The sequence below is a fragment of the Melopsittacus undulatus genome, chromosome 9 (genome assembly GCF_012275295.1).
Source record: "Melopsittacus undulatus isolate bMelUnd1 chromosome 9, bMelUnd1.mat.Z, whole genome shotgun sequence".
Classification (NCBI taxonomy): domain Eukaryota; kingdom Metazoa; phylum Chordata; class Aves; order Psittaciformes; family Psittaculidae; genus Melopsittacus; species Melopsittacus undulatus.
Window position 1 is genome coordinate 28,658,765 of NC_047535.1, and position 25,927 is coordinate 28,684,691.

Consider the following 25,927-nt stretch of genomic DNA (forward strand, 5'->3'; position numbering starts at 1 on the left):
CCAAGCGGAAGTGACGCGCCCCTGGAGGCCGGTGCTTCCGGCTCGCAGGTAGCGGTGGCCCGGCAGGAGGAGCCCGCTGCTGCCCTCTGGCTGTCACGCTGAAGCACGGTCGCTTTCCGCGGTGCCCGGTAAGTGAGGGGAGCACTAGTGAGGGTGGTCTGTGTCACGGTGCTGGAAGCGGTGAGTGCCCAGGGAGAGCGGCCACCGCATGCCGGGCCCGTGTCCGTGTCCGTGTCCGTGTCCGTGTCCGTGTCCGTGTCCGTGTCTCTCCGCGGGGTCCAGGCGGCGCGGCAGGTCCCGGGACGGGGCGAGCCCGGCGGGAGGGACGAGGTGCCGCTTCCCTGGGACTTGTGCTCGGTTCAGTGCTGGGGTTGTGCTGCCGCGGGGAGAAGCCGGGCAGGGGCACGGGTTTTGTTGAGGCTTTCTGCTCCTGGCTCTCCCTCCACAGCTCCTGGTTCTCCCGGGCTTCCCTTGTTCTGGCTGTGCGGGACAAACAGGGCTTAGTTTTGCAGCTTTAGAAAAGAGGTGGACCTGAGGTAATTTAAATGTAGTGGGCACCTTTCTTCCTGAGCTCAGAGCTACTACAGAAGGAAGGCTTGCATAGGTATATTTGTAATAACTTGATAGATTGGGAAGGATGGGAATGAAATGGGTTGAATGAGTTGAGAAGGACAAGGCAAGCATGCTAGTATGAGCAAAGACTGAGCAGTGGGAGGAAAGTGTGCAGACTTGAGTTACACTGTTTCTGTTTTGGAATTTTCAATCAAGAGGTGAAAGAAGAAAAAGCCATCTCACATGGTTGAGAAATACTACATGAAAAGAAGAGGTTTATCCTTCAAAAGACTTACAATAGAAATCACAGAGGTAGAGACACAGAGCAAGAAATCAGAAGAGAATGATGCGGTGGCACAAGATACAAGGTAGTGAGGTCAGAGAGAGACTGATGGTGTCATATTTGAAGCTGTTTTGTTTCAGAAGACCTTGTGGAGATTTTTTGCAAAGCGGGAGTCAGCAAGAGGGCATCTCCATTGGAGCTGGCAGGCAGCAGAGCATAGGGGTGGGTGTGTTTGGGAGTTCCTGCAAGGAGACTGGAGAGAGCAGTGTTAGAGAAAATGAAGGAATATCATGGATATAAGTGGTAAAGAAGGACCTCATCCTCCCTTGGGTAGGAAAGCAATCTAAATAAAGTTTAAAATTTTATAATCTGATTTGGGGGATTATGGTAATTATTTAATCTAAATACTCTTTGCTTTTTAGACCCTCTTTTTGAGCTTAACATCTTTATTATCTTAAAAGCTAGTGCTGTCAAGTATATCTGTGCCTTGCCTTCAGAGAGCTTGTGATTTGCTCATGAGTGAGGGCATTGGGCTGAGTGTTAGGTGAATTCTGTTCCTTGTTTTCCTAGATACCCTGCTATGCTTTGTCCACTGAGATAGTGCCTTAGCTTTCCTTTCTCCATATGTTTGTGTGACATTCCATTATGCTGGAATTGAGCTCTTTCCTAGAGTGTTGTGACAGGAGTCATGAAAGTCATTCTGTCTGCAGACTGTTTTCTGCTTGATGTGGCCCATTTGCCTGTGCAGACAGTTTCTCTGTTCAAGTAAGTGTGTTAGTGGCACAGAGAAACATTTCTGTGCTCTTCTGAGCCTCCTCCCCAGTGACTGGTATGTACTTGCTGAAGTACCAGGTGGGCCTGTCATTCTGTTTAGGTATCTAAAAACATCTCCTTGCTTGGATGGGACTCACCAGGTGTTGAGAGAGCAAATGGACCAAGTGTTTGGGGTTTTTGTTCCACCTCTAGGGTGTGGGATGATCTGAGTGAGTTTGGGAAGTTTCCTGACTGGTGGAACTTTCCTGGGCTTTGTGAAGCTCTGAGGTTGGCTGAACAAAGCTGTGGCACATTGGGCTATTGATGGCTCTGTAGGAGTGTTCACAGTTACTCCTTTAACATAAGGTTTAGCAGGTAAAGATCTATTAGGTTTTATGCAGGAAGTCAGTGTTGATACAGATTAAGCCCAGAACTAAATCATTAAGCAGGACAGATGGAGGGACGATTTAGATTTGCCTTGTGTCTGTCAAATCAGATTTCATGCCTGTCTCTTTTACAGTATGGAGAGATAGTGCTTCTGCTCCTCTGGAGTTCAATGGGAAGCAGTGCTTTAAAATACTTGTGTGCTACTTATTTTGTGGATGGCTGAGGAATCAAGAAGCAAATGGAGGGAATGGATACCAGAATTCAGGGGATAATACAATTACCTGCTAGCCTTCATCTTCTCTCAATGGAGGTTTGTATCTGCTGCCCCTCAAATTAATCATACATCACATCTCTTCCTGCTTATTCTGTGCTGCTTGGCCAGGTTGCTGGAAACAGAAAGCAAACAAGTTGAGGAAAAGTAATGTAATTTGTGGTTGTGATTTCCTGAGCTCTAAAGTCAGGATTCTCAAAGTTTGATCATGGTTTTCCCAGCAGCTACAAATTACGATACAGTGGGAATATATTTGAGTAACAGAGCTAACAACATAGTAATGCAAAATGCAAACATGTATAAGAAATGCAATGCATGCTGCTTGTGGAAAACAAAGCTATGTTTTTATGTACATAATTTTACGTGTAAAATTCAGTTGCAGCATTGTTTTAAGTCTTGTATTTAATATGTTCTTTCTTAAAACTAAATGATTCGGTTTTAAATGAAAATTCGACTACAGATAAGGCAGCACAATTCAAAGTTGATATTCTGAAAAAGATGATGTTCTGAATCTTCTTGAATAGCAACAGTCAACAAGAACAAATTTTTACACTCAGAAGGTAAAAAGTATATATTGGAAGGTAATGAAATGAATTAATTTTGTTTCCCCCTCAGATATAAAGCCCAAACCACATCACATGCAGTGGAACCTACTTAAAGGGATTGATGAATTTCACCATTTCTTTTGAGATAGTATTGAAGAGTGTTAAATTGTGTGTGTGTGAGAGATCTGTTTGCTCATCTTAATTTCCAAAGTCCCACTCAGTGCTTGTGGTTCTGAAGCAATGTGGACTTGTACAGGGTGTCACAGGTGACCATAGTTAAGGGGTTTGTGATTTTCCTGTTGATGAAATGGATGTGATGCTTTTATGCAGCACTTCAGGCTGTTGGTCAAAACTTAATACCATAAACTTAGTTATGTATCTCTGAAAAGATCTGTAGTGAAGGTTATGCAGCCACTTGCCAAATGTCAGAAGTCTCAGGGCCCACTCTGGGAACTAGGATGCAATGGAATAAACCAGCCTGAGATTTTAGACCTTGCCTGTAAGAGCAGCTTTGGCTTTGCAAGTACAGGAGTTGCAGTGGATCCAAACCAGGGGCCTGCACAGCAGAGTCATCTGTAGCTGGGCCATTGGATTGGTCTGTTTGTGGTTGTTTGATCACCTATACATGATGCTGATGTGGCCTCTCTTACAATTCCTTAGGTAAGAGAAAAAAAACTGTTTTCCCCCCCCCCCCTTAGGAGACAGAACACAGATGAAATCAAAAGAAGGATAAAGTTTGGAGAAGAAAAAGAAGCTACAATTGTTTTCCTGGTCTGCAGTTTTGACAGGGCATTAAGATGTCTGTGGACATGAACAGCCAGGGCTCTGACAGCAATGAAGAGGATTATGACCCTAATTGTGAGGAGGAGGAAGAGGATGAGGATCCTGGGGATATTGAGGATTATTATGATGGGGTAGCTAACGACGTGGAGCAGCAAGGAGCAGTTGCCTTTGATCCAGAGGAGTATCAGTTCACCTGCCTGACTTACAAGGAGTCGGAGAGCACTCTGAATGAACATATGGCCACCTTGGCTGCCACATTAAAGGTGAGGAAAGGTTTCTGACTCTAAAATAAGTCTGTGATTGAAAAGGCAAATGTGGAGTATAGACTTTGAAATAAAAACTGTGGTGATGTTGCTGTTATGGGGGGTTGGAAGAACATTGTTAAAGGTCACTGGTTCAAAACTGACTCCAAGGTTTGCGATTGTTGCATTTTGGTTCTGGGGCCTGAAAAATTTTGATTACTAAATGTTGAGTCTTACAGGTTATGTGGTTTTTTTTTTACAGAGCTGAGCTTCATAACCAAAATTCCTAAGTTACAATTCTTTGCATTAACACAATGCAAATCATAAATGGTGCAGACTGGTATAGCTGTGTGTGAGGAATCTGACAGATGGGAAGACATGCTGAAACTGTAATTCTAATAAAATCACCTTTCTTTGTTGGTACTGAGAAAATAATCATAGACTTTCAAGGGCAGATCAGGTATCATGCCAGTTATTAACCCTACCATTACAGTGACCACAATTAAAGTACAATGCATTTACCAGCTCTTCTAGTGATTAATTCATCACAGAAGAGTCACACTGTGAGTCAGGCCCATGGTATTATGGTCAATAAGAATTTTACAAAGTTTTCTTTCTCTTTGTGCAATCAATTTACTTTAGTACAGGGTAGGAATAAGAGGTTCCCCCTCTGCCTTGTCAGTGTGTGTCAGTCCTAGTGCTGGTCACAGCTGTTGATGAGTATCATCTTGGTGGGAGGTAGAGGTGAGACACAAGTCATTAAAGATTCCAAAACAATCTTTCAGTAACTGTTTCATGTTTCAAGCTTGTGGCTGGACAACAGGATCACAGGAGTGCCATGAAGCAGCTAAAGAACATCGCCAAACCAGGGTGTTGTGCCTGGGAGCAAGCTATGCTGTGTGCTATGAAACACTGGCTTACACAGTTGTTGCTCCTCCTCTTCTTTTTATAACAGAAGAAAAACACCCTGGAAGCTGGGATTGTCAGGAAAAGACTGTGTTGTTTGGGAATACTCACTTCACACTTGGCTAAACCCTGTGCCCTGCTGTGTGCATGTGCCAGTGCTTTCCAGTTTGAGTTGGCAGCCCTGTGTCCTGAGTGACTAGGAGTCACAGTTGTGTGGACATGGGTTATTACCTGCCCTTTGCTTCCTCCCTATGCATCCTCAGCATCTTCCTTCCTGTCAACCAGAGGGAATTGTCCACTTCTGAGTTTTGCTGGGAAAAAAACCTAGGCAGGGGCTGAGCTGAGTGCCATGGGGTGTGTTGGCAGCACATAAGGAGTGCAGTGTAATGTGCATACGGCACTGATACTCTCAAACACTATGTTAGGTTGGAAAGAATAGCTGCAGTGAGTACAGTTGGGGAGTCTCATGTCAATCTTTTATCTGTGTGCTGTCTTACAGCTTTCTTGCTCTTCTTTTGCTCTGAATCTTTCAAAGAAATCTCACTGCTGTTGTGTAATGCCTCTGACATAGCATCTTGCTTAAGTCTTAGTTTTTGTAATTTATTTCTGAATCTCCTCAGGATGGCCTAACAGCTTGAGAAATACGTATGCTGAGATTTCCTAGCTGAGTCCTACTGATCCTGTTTGTTGGCAGCTGCAGCCGAAATTGTTGCTATCCTGTGTAGGAGAGTGGATGGATTAAAGCAGTGTGTAAGCGTGGAGGAGTTAGAATTTAACCCAAGATCCCCTTTCTCGAGTATGTGGCCAACTAGGTTATGCACTGGTGGTTTCACAAGTCATGTGTGTGACACCAGCAGTATTTGTCATTCCCAGTCTGCACTCTGCCCCCCTAATATGCTTCTAATCTTGTGAGCTGACACCAGATCTCTGCATGCCAGAGGGGGAGTGACAGGGTACACATTAAAACCCTATCATGAAGCACAGCTCATGTACTGCTGCTTGTCAAACCTTTTCCATGGTATTGAGTCTACAAATTCCAAAATGTATTTCTTTCCCTGCAGTCTGTAATCAGGAGGGGGCCTGAAATGTCAGACGAATGTAAGCAATACTGTGAGTGAAAAGGTGGAAGGCTCTTTCTGACAATTTTAAGCCTGATTGAACCCAAAATAAAAGAACAGGGTGTTTGATTTTGTTGTGACTTTATCTTTTTATCCTTGATAAGTGAAATGAATTTGAGTTCAATTTTATAAACAGCCTTCTAATGCTCAGAAACCTGTAACAGATACAGAGGATTTTGACAAGGTGTTGAACACTGATGTGATGTTAATCACAGCTCAAGTCCTTGCAACCTCAAGAATTTTTTACCAGGATTGCATATTGGAAGTCTGTTTGAAAGAGAGGTGGATCAGAGCAAAGGAGAAAATGGGGTCCAAAAAGAAGCTTTTTGGTTGCTCTTTTATTTCTTCTTAATTCCTAATATTTCTGCAGTTTTCTGAGAAAACCTCCAGTAAAAACAGGGCAGTCAGAAATCTTTTTCCAGTGGGATGTGGAGAGAGTCAGATCTCCTTTCCACAAGAGAGATGTGTATAAACCAGTATTTTTTCTATCTGTGAGTCACTTTCCTTACCTCAGTAGCCTTAATAAAGCATGTCAGAAGGGGTTTTTTCTTCAGCAAAATTGTTCAGTACAAATTAGGGTTTCTCTCTAAGGTGTTACTCTGCCACCATCTCAATTCAGTCTGTATTTTGCCCATAGTTGCTCACCACTAGCAACAATTTCAGAGGCTCTTGCTCTCTGTTTTTACTATTGAAAAGGTTGAAGAGTAGGGTTTTAGAAGTTTTGATGCAGCATACAAGCTGGTACTTTCCCAAGTTCATCTTTTCCTTGTAGAATTAACAAAAAAACATTAACGTATTAAAGGGAATGCTTCTCAAGATTAATCCTATCTGCTTAAATCCCTATGGATAAAAACCTTTGATTAGGGGAAGGACAAGAAGTAGAAGCTGCATTTCTTCACGCTAGGTTTGTGTTCATCTTGGCAACCCTGATCTAACAGGAATTGTCAGCTTGGTGCAAAGCCATGGGATGTCAGCCCCAGTCAGATCGTAGTATCTCCAACTCATTCTGAATTGAATCTCTTTGAGAATCATGTGATGATTCTTGTTTTGAATTCCTGATACCATATCTCTGTGAAAGCAAGGATTGAAACACAGCTCTAAAAAATAGGCCATCCCTTGGATAGAAATGAAATGAGCTCATGAAGTATGCATGGAACATAAATATGGACAAGGGGGTTCTGTAGAATGTAAGCTCTACAAAAGACAGTGGGTTTTGAGCTTTTAGGAGATGTTTCTGTCTGAATTAGCAACTGTCAGAGTGGCATGGTTAGAAAGATGTTCTGCCGTAGAGGCACGAAGCTTCAGCTCTTCAAACAATTTGGCTTATCTAAGGATGCAAGTTGAGGCACAATTGTCTTAGAGCTCTCTAAACACAAGTTACCTGCAGAGTTTCTTTGATACTTTCTTGTTTTGATATTTTTGTTCTTTTGATACAGTCTTGTCTGAAAGAGTGCCAGACTCTCTCACTTCAAAGCATGAGTATTTTGCTTATCTTGGAGAGTAAAGAACCCAGGTGATAAATGGTGATAGAAATAAAAAAAAATAAAAACTGTTCTCTCTTGCAGAGCACAAATAGATGTGTGTTTAATGCGGTGACATTTCTTTCTTGTTCTACTTTCAGAAGCTAATTTTATCCAGCACTATGTCAATTTTTCAGACTCTGTTTTTACAGCTCCTGTAGTGTTTCCCTTATGCAGCTTCCCCCTGGCACCCATCCTGTGTGCATAGGCACTGCACCCCTTTTCAAGCGCAGTGATAAACATTAGCATTTGCTGCCCATTTTTGGCAATCAGCAACCTCCTATCACTGCTAAATCAAAGTTAAGCTGATGGAGGTTTGGAAGAGGCTTCTGTCACCACAGAAGCCACTTCTGTCACCACCTCAGATTCCTGTTTTAAGATACAATTGGAAATGGCACTTTGGATGAGATACTCTCTTTCTCACCTTTGCTATCCCATTATGAAGAAAGAAGCCTGGTCTTCAGGCTTCTTTCAGCTTCAAATTTTCCAGGTTCAGATTTAGACTGAACAGATCTTTGATGTTAAACTTTTCAACTGGTGGTGAGAAAATGGGGAAAGGGAAAGGAGAGAAAGAAAGAAGTAACATATCTACTGCTTTCAGCTTTCATCTTCTAAACTTTAATAAATTTAATCAGAGCAAGAAGAGTTCTGGAGAAGTCAAGTTATATGAAGTACTGACACAACTCATCAGTTGCAGACAAAAACTAACTGTCATGCAACATCTAGAATATGCCATTTCCTTCAGTGTCTTCTGTTTTACTGAAATGACGTGCTGCCAGCAAGACACCAAGTAGGCTATCTCACCATCTTTTTTGGGTCTTAGTATTCTGAAGCAAGAATAGGAGAGTTTAAACAAAGCTGACCATTATCAAAACCTTTTTTAATTTATTCAAAGTCTGGGTTGGATGGGGCTGGAGCAACCTATTGGAAGGTGGCCATGCCCATGGCAGAGGGTTGGAACTTTAAGGTCCCTTCCAATCTAAACCATTCTATGATGCTATGGTTTGTTTTGGGTCTGAGAGAAAGCATTGTTGCTCCTGAATAAGATGAGGTTCTTGTGGCACCCAGAGACTGGTAGGAGACTGAATTGTAGCTCTTTCTGATGTGTTTTGTAAGTTTGAGATCTCTTACTGTGTGAAACTTTTGACTATCCAGGAAATGCTGTATTGGACAGTGTGCCTAGACAGCAACCAAGACTTTTATTTCTTAAGCTGAGAGGCTGCTATGGGTGCTTACAGAGGGGGCATTGTTATCTTCTAACTGAATAGTTCAGCCAGTACTATCTGCCTGTGCACTGCTTCTCCAGTACTGTAAGGTAATAAATATATATGTGTGGACCAAACTTATGATTGCAGTGGTATTTCTCTGCACACAGCATGTTTTGCCTCCTGCTTACACAGAAATACTTCAGTTATTCTGGGGTGGTGTTGTGGAAGAACTGGCTGACTCGGTACAATCATTCACTCGTTGTGAATGTGCAATCATTGAAGAGACTGGAGAGTACTGCTAGTCAATAGGAGCAGGCTTTTGTTAAATGGTTGCTTTTCTTTTCATGCTTGTTTTCTTGAATCTCTCCAGTAGTGTTGTCCCCTGATAGGTATATTCACATTTGCCTTCTGAATTCCAAGCCTTGCTGGTGGTGAGTAGGACACAGATTGTAATGGGGTGAGACCACACAGCAGGCAAGGTCCCAGCCTCATCAGTTACCTGTTCCTTTCCCATTCCTTTTTCTTTCAGTTTTCATGTTACCTATCTATCATGTAAGAACTAGTCCTGCCATGCCAAGAAGACTGTGGGTACATTGCTGGCTCTGGGGGTTTTCTGTACAAGATGACATGTATTCCAACCAGGTAATATCAAAACCTTTTACGCTTCAGGGCTTTTATGAAATGACATGAAATCAACTTTATGAATTGAAAATGTTTTATTCTTGGCTGCTTTTATGATAAAAGTAATAAAATTAGCACTACCTGCAGGTGATCCTGTCAGTGTTTGCAGATGGAGCAAAATAGAAATGGTCACAGAAGCTTTACTATTATTCTAGATCTGTTAATCTGGCATCTTTCTGGAGCATCGATTCCACATGTTGCCTGGCAAATAATTTGACTTAAAAATATTTGAGTCCATTAGGATAGTTTGTTAGATCTCAGAAATGCATATGCTGGTATTTATGTCTCTTTATATACATCTTCATTCTTGAATGTACTTGTTTCCTTGTCTGGGAATAAGTAACTTCATGGAGTCATGATGCTGCAGTGGTTGCTACACCTCAGGCTCTGAAAACCCAACTGAAAATTACTCATTTTCATATATTACATATATTTCAGTCAGGTGGTTTGTTGTTTTGTCAGGATGGTAATTCTTCCTTACTGCTACTGAGGGATAATTTCATTGCTGTCAGAGAGTGATTCATTAGTGTGTGGTTTGCAGTTACAGGAAGCCAGTCTTGTAGAGACCACATTCTTCATGCTTGTTTGTTTTACAAACTCGAAATGCAGATGTCTTCCTTGTACAAGCAATTTAAAGGTGTCTATCTGGGTCTGCGAGGCTGAGGGCTTAAGATAACAAACCTATCCAAGGCTGGCAGTGGCACTTCCATGTGGAAAACTCGAGTAGACTGTATGTGCTGTCAGCAGCAGCCCTACTCGACATGATCCAGCTCATCCCAAGCTTTTGTGCCAGGAGGGAGGGCAGCCTTTGTTTTCTGAGGGACACGTCACCAGTGAAGTTGAGGAAGGTGACACACCAGAGCTGATGTTTCAGTTCGAGAAAAGGAATTATCTAAACATTGAAAATTACTCTTTTATTACTGGGATGTCTTAGTGGCCAGCAAAGCAGGCAAATCACAAAGCAGAGGTGGATGAGAAACAGTTAAAACTCCATCTGTGCTGTGTGTTGGTGCTACACTGGTTTAGCTCACTGGATCCACCATCCAATGCTGAGAAATGCCAGTGTAGGACCAGGGCAGTATTGCGGCAGGAACAGGTCAGTTGTGTCATGAAACTGCACCTCTTCAGTGGAATATATTTAGAAGAGTAATGAATATGCTGGTCCTAGGTGTGCAGAGTTGTCTGTTTTGAAGGAGTGACCATCGCTTGTTTTTCCTTCCAGGGTTATGGTGTGGTTCCTGTGTATCTGTATTACCAGTAAATCTGATCCTGTGGTTCATCTTTGTCAGGATTCAGAAAGGCTTATGGCTTTTCAGCTGATGATTTGGACTCACAGCTTCTTTAGCAGGGAAAAATAAGGAGCTCTTTCTTCAGCTAGGATGGAAGAAGTTGTGTTTATATGTAGTAGAGAGGTGCTGTGGTGATAGCTTGTCTTGGAGTGTAGAAGGTAGAGCCCTTTAACATCAGAGATTGTTTGAACGCAGAATGTGCAGGCTACTGGGCTTGCACCCATGCACAGAAAGGAGTAAGGAGACAGGCCATGAGCCTGCCTTCCAGGAATTCTCCTGGAAGAGGTGTCTTGCATGCTTTGTTTGAACTACAGGGTATGAAGAGATTGAGAGGCAAGTTGAACTCCAGCAGCTCAGCAGATGCCTGTGGTCTTGGTGGGTACCAGCCTTTTTTGTGCTAGCAAACACGTCTGTTACCTTCTGAAATAAACTAATGTATAGGTGCAAAGGAGAATTCGTTTGCTTGTACCCTTGTAATATGACTTTAAATATCATGTTGCAGTATTCTAGAGAATGCTTGGGCTGTCATGGACTGTGTCAGTGTTTGCCAGGAGTCCACGTAGTGCAAACAACTCCGCATGGAAACAGCCCGGGTCACTATAGCTTTCGATCTTCCTATTCCAGTCCAGCATATAACTTTCTCCGCTACAGTGAAGGTTTGGGAAAATGTTTTGGTTTTTTCCATACCCTTTGCTGTCACAGCATACCTGTGTTTGCAGCATGTTACTGCTCCTCTCGCTCAGTAAGTGGTATCCATCTGCCCTGTGGTTCCTACTTTACACATTCAGTGAGGATCCTGACTCTAGCCTGGTCTATGCCTCTCAAGTGGTGGCCATGGCCAGGACTAGATGTGGGGCTTCTATGAGCAGTTAAGCTTCTCCAGTAAATTCTTGACTCCTTCCTCTCTGTATTGTTGTGACTCAGTGTGTGAGTTTGGGTACATCCATGCTTCATTCCAACATGTGTATTGCAGGTGCACTGGCTGTGAACTTTATATATACTAGTTCAGTGGGAATTGAGTATTGTGGGGTATTGTGCTGAGTTTATGCAGCTTGCTAGTTTTATAAAACCATAGACCTAAGCCGAGTTGTGGCCTCAAAACATGCCTAACTTGACTTTTTCCTTTTCTACCTAGGTATCACATGCCATTGCAAAGCTAGTATTAGTTTCCACTGGCAAATCTCAGAGATTTTGGAAAGGTAAGTGTAAATAGTCTTATTTATTCTGTGCTTAATGCTTTTCCTCCTTGCTTTGCAGGAATGCTCAGGGTGGTCCATAGGTGTCATTTTGACATAAGTCTTTGAACCTGAATCATGCCACACAGTTCACTTCAGGGAGCAGAGGCTGCATTGTTGAGGCTGCATTGCCTATAAGAACTCTGTGAATAGGAGAGGGTAGTGGTAGCAAATGGTTTTCAGTTTGAGGAATTGCTATCATGCTGGGAACCCTGTGGGTACATAAGCTTAAACTCTGAGGTAACAGATAGAAAGTGCTGCATCTGTATTTCCTTACTTTAACACATACAAAGATAACACATGTTCTGTTTGAATGGAGTCACTGAAAACACAGGTGGCTTGAGTTCTTTTTAGCTTTTCTTGATCAGATTAATCACTTTGACTTACACCATCCTTATTCTGTACTTTGTGATTCTTTCTTAAGGAAGCATCTTAATGCATTTAGAAAACATTCTTTTGACATAAACCTCATTGTGAGGCAGAGGAGGTGGGCGTTTTTCAGTTTGGAAACCTGGGTGACTGCAGTTCTTGAAACTTCCTGCACTCCCGCAACTGTTTTAGACTTTGGGAAGAAGTTCTGAATTTCTTAGGGATTTACAAATAATAATTTCTCCTAACATTTTCCTGTCAAATAAATATACCATCTAAGCTGACATTAATGCTCCTATTGGTAAGAAGGGTAACATTGAGTCTTTCTGCTACGTATGTTCTTATCTTAACCCAGTCATACATAACAAGGGAACATGATTAAAAGTGAGCATTGACCATTAATGAAAAGCTTCCTTGAAGTGTGGAGTAGAGACTTTTCTGGTTGCTGGCGTATAAAGACAAAGACAGAAAAGTTCTTTCACTGATGCTGAACTTGTTTTCAGCAGCAGTAGCTGCCAAAGTCATCAGAATAACATTTTCTTATTAGCAGGCTGAGATTCTGTATTGTTTTCTTGTCTTGAAAGTGTGTGAAGTGTGCAAATGCCAGCAAGAAAGGCCACATTTTGCTCACATACTTTTTAATTTTATTTGGAAGATCTTCTGAGGCTATTTTCAGAGCAGGAGAAATTACTAGTAGCATAAAGAGTGGGTGGAAGGAGCTTCTGAATGGAATGAACAGATCGAAGTGTAAGATGTGTCTACTTTTTAGTGTAGTATTGCCAAGTAATTAATAAATGCAAATGATTTGTATCCTCGTTTTATTCCTGTGGTTGCAGATTTTGTAAAGAATCTTGTGTGCAAACCAGAGCTTTGTATTTATGTATAAACCTTTTAACGTGGATATTGACATGGGCAGATAATGTTCCTTTGTGTGTAGGTAGTAAGGGTCAGCATGATCTTTTTTTGGGGATACCATTTGGGTCATAAATGATGAATTTTAAAATTCCTCATGAGCATTGTCAGTATTTGTTTATGCAGGATTTAAATAAATCAAACTCCTCTCCTTCTCCCCCCAGCAGCTATCTGCAGCAGATACTTAGGAGGTATTTGTGTAAATGCTCACGCTGCCTGATGTACCACTACAGCCAACCCAGAAATGAGTTTTAGAGTTAGTAACTCTAAATTAAACAACTCATAAAATCTTTTTGGTCAGATGAAATGTGTCCTCTGGCTCAAAAATCTTGGGGAATCAGATGCAGAGAGGTATCAGTCCCAAGGAACCAAAAATCCAGATCCCTACAACTGTGTAATATCAAAGCAGCTGAACTGTCAGTAGGGGAATCATCTGGTAAATAAACCACCTACAGAACAAAGTTAAATGAAGCTGGTCCTGATGTCCCAGAGGAGCTGAACTTGAACACATTGCCCTTTTGGAATTGCAGGGGGAGGCAATTGTTTTGCTACTAAAGGAGGGAAAAGCTTCAAGATTTTACAAGAGATCTAGGCAAATCAAAAATGTAAAGTAGAAATGAAGTAAAAATGCTTCTCAGCAATTCCTTACATTATACCTGCTGACATTATTCCTGTTGGAATAGCTGTTTGTATTTGAATTACATGATGGTCATTTTTACCTATGAAAATTGAGCCAATGAAAACTTTAATACCATGTGAAAAAAGGTATTGTATGTGACTTAAGAATTCAGAAAAATTACTTCGATTTCTTTCACTTTACCCAGCATTCGTGCCACATAAACACATATACTACATGTAGCATTCAGGATACTCAGAGGACTTTGAATTCTGTCTGACTGCATTTTGCTCTGTTGTTTTGCATTCCTTCATATCTATTTGATAGCATTAGTTTTTAAGGAGTATATTATTATACAGAAGGAGGCAAAGTATTTTTACAAATATTTTTTCATGTCTTTCATTAGATTTAAAACGTTGTGTTAAATATTCTTGTAAGCAAAAGCACATAGTATGTTTGGTTGTGCAGTAGCTGGCAATTAAAATACTAATGTGAAAAACATTTTTGGTTCTAGTCTTAACCTTAGAAGAACTTTGGCAGCTTCCTCTTTAGACAGAAATTTGAAAGAAGCCTTTTACTTTTATCAGACAGGGATATCATTGTCCATGCAGCAATCTTAGTTTGGTTTCTGTGATTCTTCCGTCTATTTACTAAACCATGAGTGTGACAGTTTTCTCTGTTTCAGAGCTCTAGACACATGCTTTGAGTGTTTGATTTCCACAAATCTAATAGCCTGGAATTAATGATTTATTCATGGTTTTGCAGACACTTTCCTTAACCCAGCGGAGGGCTGTACAGGGTCAAAGAAAATTATGTGATGTGGTATTAGCTGAGCACAAAAGCAAAAGCAGGGAAAAGGAACTTCTTCAACATTCGGATCACCATCAGCAGATGCCCCCTCTCAGGGAACCACACCCCTCACCTACTAAAACTTCCCAGGAGCTGCACCAAAATCCTCATGGAATTACTCTTAGAAAATCAAAGCTCTTATTACCTAACGAACACAAACTTTAACCTCCCAGTCTTCCAAGGTAAGGAAAATCTGCAGATCCTGTCATATGAAATTAATACTGGTAGCTTTATTAAGTGGATTTTGGAAGAATAGTGATACAGATCTGTTGGACAGGTCAGAGAGAAAGTTCTTGTAAGTTAGGAATGAGAGAGAATTTAGAAACTAGGTGGCTCAGACTTCTTAACAATACTATTCAAGCTGACTTGTAGGAGCACTTGGAGGGGTAAAAAATAATTTGATACAGCTTGAGGAGAAGATAGAAGATGGAAATTTTAGAACTAGACTTTGTGATTGAAAAGCTAAGAAATTTTTTGTTTCCGCTGGTGCTGATAACCTGATATGCTGGGTCCCTCAGGGTATGGAAGGTCAGGAAGAGCTGCTTCAGAATGGTTTCTTACTTTTCAGTTTCAAGCCATAGATGCAGATTTTCACCATTATGTTGTGTTCACTGTAACTAAAAAAGAAGCATTCAGAGGCTGAATTTCTTTTTGGACTTACCTAGTAGTTTCTTCTTCAACTATGCAATATAAAGGAGATGTATAATTTGAGGTGAATTAAGGAAGGAAATCCTGTCTGAAATCATTGTAATTTTAAAGAGCTTTAGCTTGAGAATTGTCAAGTCTTGGAGGAGCTCCTTGGAGGAGCCAACCTCATGTTGTTACATACAACATCTCGGAGGATACAACCTCATGTATATCACATTATTCCTGCTGATTCTTCCCCAAAATGCTGTTGTTATCCAGAAAATATCTTTTAAGGGACCTGCTCTAACAGCTGCCTCACTCATCCTTCTCTTTCTTTTGCTTTGCTCCAAAGCCAAAGGCATGTCCCTGATAGCTGAATGCACCATGGTGAGAAACAAACTGGATCCTTTTCACTACAAGCAAAACCTCCATCTGGATTTCTGGACTCCAAGCTGCCTTGAGTTTTCCCAACTTCCCATGGTCCTCAGGTGTGGAAATCTACTGGAATGTCATTTAAATAAGGAATTTCTCTGAAGCCATGTCTGTAGCAGTGAGTATACTAGAAATGGACACTGGATAAAGTTCAGCCACATAATTGCTCTTATCAGTGTTAACGGTGGTCTGGACTGTTTGCTACAAATCTGTGAGATTTTACTTACAGGAGCACATCATCTTGCCACTACTGGACATAGATTGGCTGGGCAAAGGAATGTTTTCTGGGGGGAAATAAACGTTACTGTGGACTTATTTTTATACAGATTATGTCTTTTGTAGGCGATAGCTAACCAGACAGACATCCTCAATGGAGAAGACCCTGTGACAAGGGGGAGAAATGTGTGAGGCACAGGGGAAAGACGCCCTCGAGAAGGGAATATGGCTTTAGTGTTCTTATAGCAATGTTCCTTTAATGGAATATAAAAATAACACAATTCAAAAACTACTCTGTTTTGCCCAGCCTTTTGCATGTAAAGTACGTATTTAAAGTGTTTAAATATTTTCTAAGAAAACCCATAAAAGCCAGTTTCTTTATGCCTTGTTTGTACAACTATGTCTTTGACATGTTACGCTTCAAAACCACTACCCGGTTCTGGAACAAAGGCCAATTTGGCAGCAGAGTATCCCACGCCTACCCAGGCTGTCTGAGTAAAGGGACTTTACCCAGTTTTGTATAGTCCAGTCAGTTCTGATGAATGATTTTTCTCTTGCTCCAAAATACCTCAAAAGTGAATTCCACTAAAGGGCTTATTTGTCATGATTTGATCCACTTGGATGTTTTTGCTAAGGTTCTGAACATCAGGTAAAGTCACAAAACTGACCTAAACTTTTATTAAGGGGGCAAAGCAAAGGAAAGCAAATTTCTAACCAAGAAGACAGTTTTTTTTCCTGCCTTAAAGGGGCACCAGCTATTGCTGAGAAGACAATCTGAGCCTGTTCAATTGTTTGCGTAGCCCAGCCTTCTTCCCAGTTCTGGTGGCAAGTAGCAAGTACATCAGGGAATCCACAGCTACTCAGAGTAGCAGTTGCATAGTTGTTTACCTAAGGATGCTTTCAGTTTAACTTGAACTTGCTACGAAATCATTGTTATAGCAAAACAACAAGCCTCTATGCAGACCCTTTAGCTTTGAATTGATACAAAAGATCACATTTGAGAAAGCAATGTATTTAGAGACAATTATTATGCAAACTTAAATATAGACAGCTTTTCAGGAACAAAAGGATTTGTATTTAATAGGATGCCCTCTTGAAAGGATTGTTACAACTGCAATTGGAATAATGTGAAAGGAACCGAAGTGATAATGCCACAAAGAGAAATTGGATTAAGTCCCCAGGGCAGAGCTTCCATGTCAGGATAGCGCTGGTCATAAGTGTAATTTGAATGGTAATGTAAAGAGGGGGAAGAGAAAGAGAGGGGGAAGAGAAAGAGAAAGAGAGGGGAAATAGGTGTGTTTATCCCATAGAACCCTGAGCTCTTTTGAGGTTCCACGGAGCTTGGCAGGTTTGGGGTGTCCTCCCACCAACCTCAGGGCAGAGAGTGGAGCTGCTTGGGGGGGATCATCGCTTCTCCCAGTGACTCAACTGGTACAGAAAAGGGGCTTGTCATGAAAAGTACCTTCTGATGCTGTGCTGGAGCAGAACCCAGTGAACGTGGGTTTCACTCATACGGGCAGAAGCAGTTTCTGTCTTGTCACTGATTGTCTCATAGGAAAATACTCCAGTTTGTATCAGGAAAAGTTACTTAGTGATGTAGGAGTTTGAGACCAGGGCCTGCAACGCGGACTCAAATGTCAGAGGTTCTTGGTGTGCACACCGTATTTCCAGTGCCCTTTGCATTTACAATGGAAGCTGGGGCTGTATCCTTCGAACCTGAAGGCATCAGCTGCCTTCTGATGTGCTCAGAAGTTACAACCTAAATCTCAGTCCTGCACCCACAGCACGTGCAGCTCTGGATGCAGGGGTGTGAAGCTGGCGCCTGTTAACGCTGAGGCCATTATTTGTACCAACCACAACCAATACCAAGAGCTTGCAACTGGCTTTATTTAAATGCAAATTCCTGTTGGTTCATTATTACCATCTTCTGCTGCAATAAATAATCAAATACATGTGGCTTGTAGGATCCACCCCAGGACTCTTGATCTGACTGAATGCTTTTCTCAGTGCTTTGGCTCAGACTGTGTTAGCTGCTAGATTTGTTCCTACGAAGCAGCTCTGTGGGACCTTGGTTGGGGGAAAGCAGCATATACTTGTTTTCTGGCCCATCAAACTTCAGGGGAATCCTGGAAATTTTTCCTGAAGTTGTTCAGACTGACCTGGATTCAAATTCCATAGAAAAGGATGGAAAGTGGGCTGAGAAATGCTGTCAAAGAGCATTGTCCAACCCTGTGAGAAATGGCTGCAGCTGCCATCTGCAGCCAGACCGGTACAGAAGCTTTTTCAGCATTGGCTGGGACAGTGCTTTAGGTGCTCCGATCATCCTGGTTTGCAGCTAAGCTCGCTCTTCCTGCCCTATTCCCTGCTGCAGGGCTGGACCTTGAACTTCCGAGCCCAGTGTTCAGTGAGAGAAGAAATGGAGCTAAAGAATGTTTGCACACAGAACAGATTTCAAGCCCGTTGTAACTGAGCTACAACGACCCTACAACACCCCAGCTCTTGTCCTTCCCTCCTGCGTCCCTCCCCACAGCTCTCAACGACAGAGCAAGGTGGGAAGTGGATGCATCTAAATCTGTGTCTGCTTCTGGCCACCTCATCTGAAGTGAGCTTTGCAAAGTGAAACTGGAGAATGGCATTAGTTCATGGGATCGCATGAGCTTAAATTGCGAGGAATGTACAACTTTGGCATGTGGACTATAAATCCACGGAAGGGTGTCAAGACCGAGGCATGAATGGCTGTGTCTGGAGCATTGCTCACAATCACAGTGAAGTAAATGGAAATAGTGAGAGGAAATAAACCAGTGGTAAAACCAACATGACCATGGGGTGGTGAAAGGTAACTTGAAGCTATTTAAAGTTTTAAAGGGAACAGAAATCTCATTGCTGCTGATTTGACATGGAAATTGAAATAGTGGTTAAAAATGGAAGAATAGGAAAAAATGTGCTTTTGATCAGTCCAAGGCCTGACCATTAAAAGAGCAGCAAGATTTCTCCTGAGTTAGTGAAGCCTGTGTTAGCCTCATCTCGAGTTACTAAGTGCAGTGGCATCAAACAGAACTAAGTCACGGACTTTGTTTGGGAAAAGAAACCTCAAGCCAAGCCAGGTGGGGAACAGCTGCTGCTGCCAGCTCTGGCATGCCCCCCATGTATCATCAGGCTGGCAGCAGCCTGCTTGAGACCTTTATTCCTCAGCAGCTGTGGAGAAAGACATGTACCCCCCACCCCATCAGCATCTGATCAGTTGTGTCAAACTGCAACTGGATCTTCTACTGTTCCTACCATCAATTTGACATCTAACAGAGGAAGGAATTACAAGTGTAACGCTTTGCTAATGTGCCGACTTTGTTTTCAACAGCTAGCAAAAGTGTAATCTTACTGGAGAGGTTACTTCAGGTAAAGGTGTTCCCAAAGTTACAGTCCTTATAGGTTTTGTGGTTGTATTACAGCAGCTTCACCACAGCCACTTGTATTCTTACTCCTTCTCCAATCCTCTCCTAAACAGGAGTTTGTCCACTCCTGGCAGGACAATCTCAACTAAACTTTTTGGCTACTTTACTATTATACAGCTGATCCTTTTCACCTTGGATTAAAACACAGAAGTCCTCAAAAAGCAAGCACAGAACCACCACTAGTTCTCCCTGCTCACAGATCTTTGACCACTGTATACACAGTGAGGACAAGAAACTAAGTATTACAGGAGATCACCAACTGTATCATACATTTAATAAATGAACCAGGATCCATACACCAAAACAGAACATCGTTTTACAGAATGAAGTGAAAAGTGAAAACACTACCTCCCTTGCTAGTCATGTTTTTTTTTTAAGCTACAGTATAGCAAGTTACACAATATATTTATAGGTTACTTCCAAAACGTTTTAAACATCTGAAATTTGCATTCCCTTGCATTAAAAAAATTACATATTAATTACTCTGGAAAGTTTCTGAACTCTGTTTAGCAGCAAATCTCCTTTCTTGATGATTTCTTGGTACTGCCAATTCTTGCTATCAGGCCTAGGAATTGTGAGGGAGAAAACAAAAGAGAAGTGAGAACATATTTTACACAAAGCCGCTTGCACTTCTGTAATAAATGTCTAGAATTCAACTGGGCTGTCAGGAACTGTCAGCATACCTGTTAGTTTCTACAATCTCATTGACTTTGTCTATTTTGCAGTGTAATCGCCCTGCTGCAATGAATCTTGAAAGCTCCCTAGGTAAAGAAAAGAAAAAGCAAGTTGGTTAAATGATGTTTCAGCAAGGACTTGCAGACCCAGCAACGCTGAACCTGCTGTTACAGAACAGCAGTGTCAACACGCTGTGTTTCTGAAGCAATAGCCTATGTACCTTCATCAGGTATCTTCTTCCTCCTCATCTTACTAAAGCTTGGACATTACATAGAAGAATTCTAGTGATCTGAACACAAAACATCTTAGTACCTTCTTCTCAAGCCAAAGGGTCATAGTTGAGTGAGTGAAATTTATCATTTAGCCTACCATCAGGTACTCTTTAACTGTACAGGTAGCAGCGGTGCAGTGTGCCTACTTGTAACTTATCCTGAGGTATCTTCAATCCATTCAATCCAGCTCCTCAGGGAAGCCTCTGAACAGTTCCCTACTTTGTAGCAGCTCCAAATATACTGCTTGTTTTAACTACTCTTTTGCTTAATCAGCTGGTGGTCTACAGCACATTACTGATGGTAGAAGAAAAAATTCCTGTGATCAACACTAAGACAAGTTACAGCTAGTAATAAATTACTGGGAAGCACAAGGACTAGTATGACTTTAACACATTTATCTTTGTATTGAAGGTATTTGGTTTCTCTTGAAACACCTATTAATTAATTTCTGAGCATTTCAAGCAATATTCACATTTCTTTAACACTTTTCTATGTTTCTATGAAACTTCTCTATGAAGGAATGATTCTAGTGAAGGCATTTGAATCAAAGTTTCCTGTATACAGAAAAAAAGTCAGTTTTGCACTTCCCTTTAGTTCTCAGCCTGATCTAAATCTGTTGTTGTTACACTAGAAAAGAATTGCAAGTTGAGACTGCAGAGTATGCTTGAAATGAAAAACATCAGATCCAGCCTATGCACTTGAAATCGAGTAGTAGATAAGGAGACATGTAGGGTATGTAAAATAAGTGGATCCCCAAAGTTATGAGTTCAGTTTTGGCATAGATTGCACTAAAAACATTTTCTTTATTGAAACATAAGGTTTGCTTAATTTTAGCCAAGCTCATGCATAGAAACTTAACTTGGCATGGTTAGAATCAAAGCAGAACAAAGGCTTTATTAATTACCAGATCATTAGAAACAATTCAAAGATATAAAATGAGATAATTATGAACTTAAAAAGCCAAATAACTTACTGATCTATGAATTCTACACTGACTCCAAATGCTTCTGCCATGTATCCTAATGTCAGTGACCGGTAGGACTCTAGGAGCTGGCTATAGGCATGAATTCTCATTTCCCGTACATAGTATCGATAGTGAGGTGCAAAGAGCCAATCCTTTTTCATCTCTTGCTCTACAACAGCTGAAAAGAATAAGAAAAGGAGTCAGTAATCTTTAAGAAATGGAAATTATCAGTTACTTAGGTAAACCACAGAACACCAGTTAATAAGTAACCAGTGTTGATGTAGCTATATTGTGTTCTTGGTACTTCAGGTGTTCTACACCAAGAAGTAAGTTTGTATAATTTGTGTAAGTCCTAGAACCAGAACCAGTGATAACATGCAGACAATGTTGTGGCAAAGCTAGACCCTCTGTCAGCATAGAGGAGACCACCTCAGTAAAGGCAAGTGCTGGGCCCTGCTGTTATGTGCTGGGAAACAAGCAGTACCTTGTATGTAACTACTTGAAGAAATGTTGTTCCCCAAAGCTGTGTGAGGAAGTAAGATTCACTTTCTTGTACTACCTCTTACATTAATTACAAGGATTTCCAGGCACTGAAGTAACTTTTACTCCCACCAATTTTAGTTTCCAGCTAGCAGTAAGATCAACAGTAGAAAAATGTTGCTCTGGGATCTCAGTCTTCCATAAAATGAAGGGCTCTTTTTTGCTTTTCCTAAATATCTTATTCTCTTGTATTCAAAATCTTGTCACAACAGAAAATGAGCAGTCTGTGAACTGGCAAGATTGACAGCTTTCCAAAAAGCTCTCCTTCAGTGTTACCCTTTTACGTACAAACCAGAGCCAAAGGTAAGATCCATGAAAACCTTCTTATATGTAATTTCTTTTACAGGTTGAGATTTCAGGGGCTTTAGTCTACAAGTCCAAGAACTTCTTTCAATGATAAAAACATTCAAAGCTTTCCCATCTGATCCTGCTCTTCAGGTCAGTGTTACACAGCCACTTTCAAAATGCTTTTACACCTCATCAGATGTGGCCTTTCAGAAGGCTCACTGTACATGAAATTCTTCTTTGGTTGTTTGAGAAATCAAACAGCAGCAGATTTTAGGTCACTGTAAAATAATCCCTTCTTTCTTGCGTAAAGCAGTTCTAGTTCTAGACTGTAGATACACAACCAAAAGTTGTGTCTGAATCTGAAACAAGGAACTGAAGCACTGAGTGTTGTAGGCCAAAACAGAGCCTTACCTAATGACTGGAAAAAGGCTGAATAGCGGCATTCGTAGAGAGAAAAGAGATACTGCCGTACAGATGGCAAACTGTGTAATGCTTCCAGAATCTCTGCTCCTTTAATAACCTGAAAGCAAACAAACATGTTTAAATACCATCACTTTCAGCCCAGAGATAAACAGATAAACTGTGTGGTCACCTGCTTTCCTTACCTTCTCCCTGAGGTCAGGCCTGTCCAATGCAATCATGCTGACATAGACAGTGTATGTCACAAATGTTTTGTAATCCATCAGTTCATAGGATGTAAATGTTGAAACTGTGTCAAGGAAGAGCTCTGCTGCTTGTTTGAAATCTCGAATAGCTACACAGTAAAGGCCCTGGTACACTTTGAGACGGTTTCTCCTGTCCCAGTCTCCTCCTTCTTCTATTAGACTGAACACAGAATAAAAAGCAACATTTACTTCTGTAAATGCATTTTGTAAAGTACAGTAAACCAACTGCTACCATGTGATTAGAGAAGGAATAACTTGTTTTCTGTTAACGCCTTGCTGACACAGTCCAGGAGACTTTGTGAGAGGGGTAGGAAAGTGGCTTCCTTGGGACAGGATAGATGCTTTTGCACGGTGTAAGCTTCAACTGAAAAGTTTACAGCCCCCTAAGTTGTGCCAACAGTCTTTTGAGATGTGCAGGTAAATACTGCTGTCAGCCTTGGCTGTGGCAATGTATTTCCCCTGCCTTTGCTGCTCAAATCACAGCTGTTTAATTAGCAGCACAGAAAATACTTGAAAGGTAATATGGTTTTAAGAACCATACTAACGCAAAACTGATGTGGCTGTGAGCTGGGGCACAGGCAGAGACAAATTCTTGTTGCTGTGAGAAGACAACACAAAAAGTCATGGTCCAAGAAACATGGTAACTGCCAGAGACTGGCAACAGCAGCTTGCTACAGGAACTGCTGAAATTCCAAACCTGGAAACAGAGGGACAAAGAAGCTAGCAGTGGAAATGCCGGAGGAACAACTGCACCGTGTTGACACTGGGCTCCTGCTTCTAGAGGCAAAGCTGGCACTTCACAGAGCCAGCTAGGGAGCACTGGCAGCAGCTGCATTCAGCTGGCAATCGTACAAGCTAATCACACCTTAAACTGTCTTCTAAGATCAGAGAAGTGGGAGCAGGGGGTGAGTTACAAATTCAAACCGTATCAGTTGCTAGAAAACAGATGTCATAAAATATTAATCTTTCTTTTCCCTCTCATAAAAAAAATCCAGGTATAGGAAGTGTTCTGCTACAAGGTATCACCCACCCACCCCTGTGACTATCTTACAATCAGCCTTAGTCATTTATTGACAGCAAGGTGTTTATCTTCCATTGCTTTTGTTCCACTTCATCTCAAAGTGCTTTACTGCACTAAAATGGCTGAAGTGATACCTTTTTGCCTTCTCAATGTTCCGTGTGATGAGGTCGTTATCCATGTAAAACAAGCCAATCCTTAGGAGGTAGAATACAATATCCAGACGATGTCCCAGTGCCACAGTTTTGTCATAGGTCTTGCGGAAGGCAGTGAGAGCTCCCTCCTAGTAAGACAGCATTTTCTACTGTAAGAAGGTTAAAAACACCTAGAATATTCACAAAATGTCTGTTGTAAGTTCCTGTGTTGTCTTCTGCTGATAGTTCTGATGTTGTTAGTTACCCACAGAACTCTAACATTGAGTAATCTTAAAGAATCAGTTTAAATCAGGTTAAAAGAGGTGATTCTAATATAACTTTAAAATCTCTGTGAAAACCTACTCTGTACCTTGATTTCAAGTTTTACTGTGTAAACACCTTAGCAAAGTCTGTAAGACCACAAGGAAAAAACATCTCCAAATGGAAAATGGTTTTCTTACAAGGACTACTTAGTTTTTCCCCTGAATTTTAGTAACACCCTCCCCTATTCCCACTGTTCCCACCACGTTTGAGTTGTGCCCTAAAAGAAACGCACTGTAAGTCACTCAGTGCTCAACGTGCCTAGCTAAAAGAATTACAATGCATTGGTATTCATGAGAGTCCATAAAGCCTCTGCATGCACCAACCTTGTCCCCAATCCTGCACAGGTACTCGGCTTTGGCCATCATTGCATCTCGGATCTCACTCTCCCCCAAGATCTTTTCTGCATCTTCTAATTCGTTGTCCAGACGTTTCAACTCTTCCTCATTGGCTTTCTTCATTTTGCTCAGCAGCTCCGTGTCCATCTGCCACTCCAGAGACTTGCAAAGTGCTTCATAATATGGAGCCATGTCTGAAAGAAAGGCAGGAAGGCTTCTACTGCTGATTGCTGCAACAAGTGTGTTTCTAGAGCAGAGCACAGGAGAACATCAGGACTGATCCTCAACGCCAGCTAACTCCTTTATGATCAGGTACCTATTAAATCCAGATGTGGAACAGCCTGTGTTTCTGCACTGTCACACTTCTTTTTGCTGATCCTTTTCTACCACTGCTCCTGTTTGCACTTCGTAACATCATAGTTTGGGTTGGAAGGGACCTTCAAAGCTCATCCAGTCCAACCCCCCTGCAATGTGCAGGGACACCTTCAACTCGATCCGGTTGCTCAGAATCACATCCAGTCTGGCCCTGAATCAGGCATGGTGCATCCACCACCCCCCTGGGCAATCTGTGCCAGTGTTTTACCACCATCATTGTAAAGAATTCCTTCCCCACATCCTCCCCTCTTTTAGTTTAAACCCATCACCCTGCATCCCATCACAACAGGCCCTGGTTGATCTTTCCCCATCTTTCTCATAGGCCCCTTTTAAGCACTCTGAGATCAGTGCCGCACAGTACTCGACCCTGCCTTTGACCCCCCCAAGATACAACAGTGGTCACAGACGGGGACAGGGCACACACACACACACCCGCCTACCCCGGACACAGACCGGCTCCTGCCCCAGACAGACACACAGGGAAGGGGCAGACAGGAGGTTAATGGGGCTCCCCGCACCCCGGCCCGCACTCACTGTGGAGCCGCACGGCCGCCATCAGCTCATCGCGCGCGGCGGGGTCGGGCGCGCGGGGCCGGAGGCTGAGGAGGAAGCGGAGTTGGGCGATGCGGAGGTCGGGGTTCTTGGGCAGCCCTTCCTCCTCCAGGTTCTCCAGCGGCATGGCTGCGGGACGGGACCGGGGTAGCTCAGGCCCAGGCGGACTCCAGGCGAGCAGCAGCGCGGCGCTGCCCAGTGACTCAGCCGCGACGGACGGAAAACGGCGGCGCGCTTCCGCCTCGTAGCGCCCCCTGGTGTAGCGGAGGCCGGGAGGGGAGGCGCGCATGGGCGGTGCGGTGGCCGCGGGTCTGTGGGGGCGCGCAGGAAACGGGAACGGGGAACGGCTGCGAATGCCCCGTGACGGCTGCAGGGATGGAGTGTGACCGGTTGAGGCGGTGGCGACCTCCGGTGCTGGAGGCGCTGGGTCCCGTTTGCTGGCGGATGCTCTGTGCGCAGGGTCGGGAGGTGAAGCCTAAGGAGGGGCCTCGGTTTTGGCTGGGGAAAACAAGAATAAAGCTGGTCCAAGGCCTCGAATCTGT

At 42.4% G+C, this 25,927-nt stretch overlaps 2 protein-coding genes across 5 annotated transcripts; one reads left to right on the forward strand and one right to left on the reverse strand.

Moving 5' to 3' along the window:
• Positions 1–2,118: 2,118 nt before the first annotated feature.
• Positions 2,119–22,996, forward strand: LOC115946558 (E3 ubiquitin-protein ligase ARIH2-like). 4 transcript variants are annotated; one of them, XM_034065871.1, is made up of 6 exons: positions 2,119–2,285; positions 3,571–3,837; positions 11,674–11,737; positions 14,436–14,701; positions 15,499–15,634; positions 22,041–22,996. In XM_034065871.1, exons 2-4 carry the CDS (start codon positions 3,589–3,591, stop codon positions 14,486–14,488), a joined length of 366 nt encoding a protein of 121 aa, XP_033921762.1. In that variant the 5' UTR covers positions 2,119–2,285; positions 3,571–3,588; the 3' UTR covers positions 14,489–14,701; positions 15,499–15,634; positions 22,041–22,996. The 4 variants fall into 4 exon arrangements, with proteins under 4 accessions (XP_033921762.1, XP_033921761.1, XP_033921760.1 ...); XM_034065870.1 differs by lacking the exon at positions 22,041–22,996 and adding an exon at positions 21,907–22,005; XM_034065869.1 differs by lacking the exon at positions 22,041–22,996 and having other exon boundaries at positions 3,490–3,837; positions 15,499–15,893.
• On the reverse strand, positions 19,486–25,621 carry PSMD6 (proteasome 26S subunit, non-ATPase 6). The gene is made up of 8 exons (XM_005149399.2): positions 25,368–25,621; positions 24,447–24,652; positions 23,803–23,948; positions 22,588–22,807; positions 22,394–22,502; positions 21,164–21,332; positions 19,927–20,004; positions 19,486–19,808 (listed from the first exon to the last, which is right to left on the reverse strand). Exons 1-8 carry the CDS (start codon positions 25,510–25,512, stop codon positions 19,712–19,714), a joined length of 1,170 nt encoding a protein of 389 aa, XP_005149456.2. The 5' UTR covers positions 25,513–25,621; the 3' UTR covers positions 19,486–19,711.
• Between the last annotated feature and the right edge of the window lie 306 nt (positions 25,622–25,927).

What these genes read in the sequence shown, in the direction of transcription:
- PSMD6 (XM_005149399.2), bottom strand. Translation starts at nt 25,512, where the DNA reads ATGCCGCTGGAGAACCTGGAGGAGGAAGGGCTGCCCAAGAACCCCGAC. An exon ending in TGTGCAGGATTGGGGACAAG is followed by an intron (nt 23,949 to 24,446) that starts GTTGGTGCATGC and finishes CTGTCTTACTAG; the next exon opens with GAGGGAGCTCTCACTGCCTT. An exon ending in AGTGTAGAATTCATAGATCA is followed by an intron (nt 20,005 to 21,163) that starts GTAAGTTATTTG and finishes TTCTTTACCTAG; the next exon opens with GGAGCTTTCAAGATTCATTG.
- LOC115946558 (XM_034065871.1), top strand. Translation starts at nt 3,589, where the DNA reads ATGTCTGTGGACATGAACAGCCAGGGCTCTGACAGCAATGAAGAGGAT. An exon ending in CCTTGGCTGCCACATTAAAG is followed by an intron (nt 3,838 to 11,673) that starts GTGAGGAAAGGT and finishes TTTTCTACCTAG; the next exon opens with GTATCACATGCCATTGCAAA. An exon ending in ATCTCAGAGATTTTGGAAAG is followed by an intron (nt 11,738 to 14,435) that starts GTAAGTGTAAAT and finishes ATGGTTTTGCAG; the next exon opens with ACACTTTCCTTAACCCAGCG.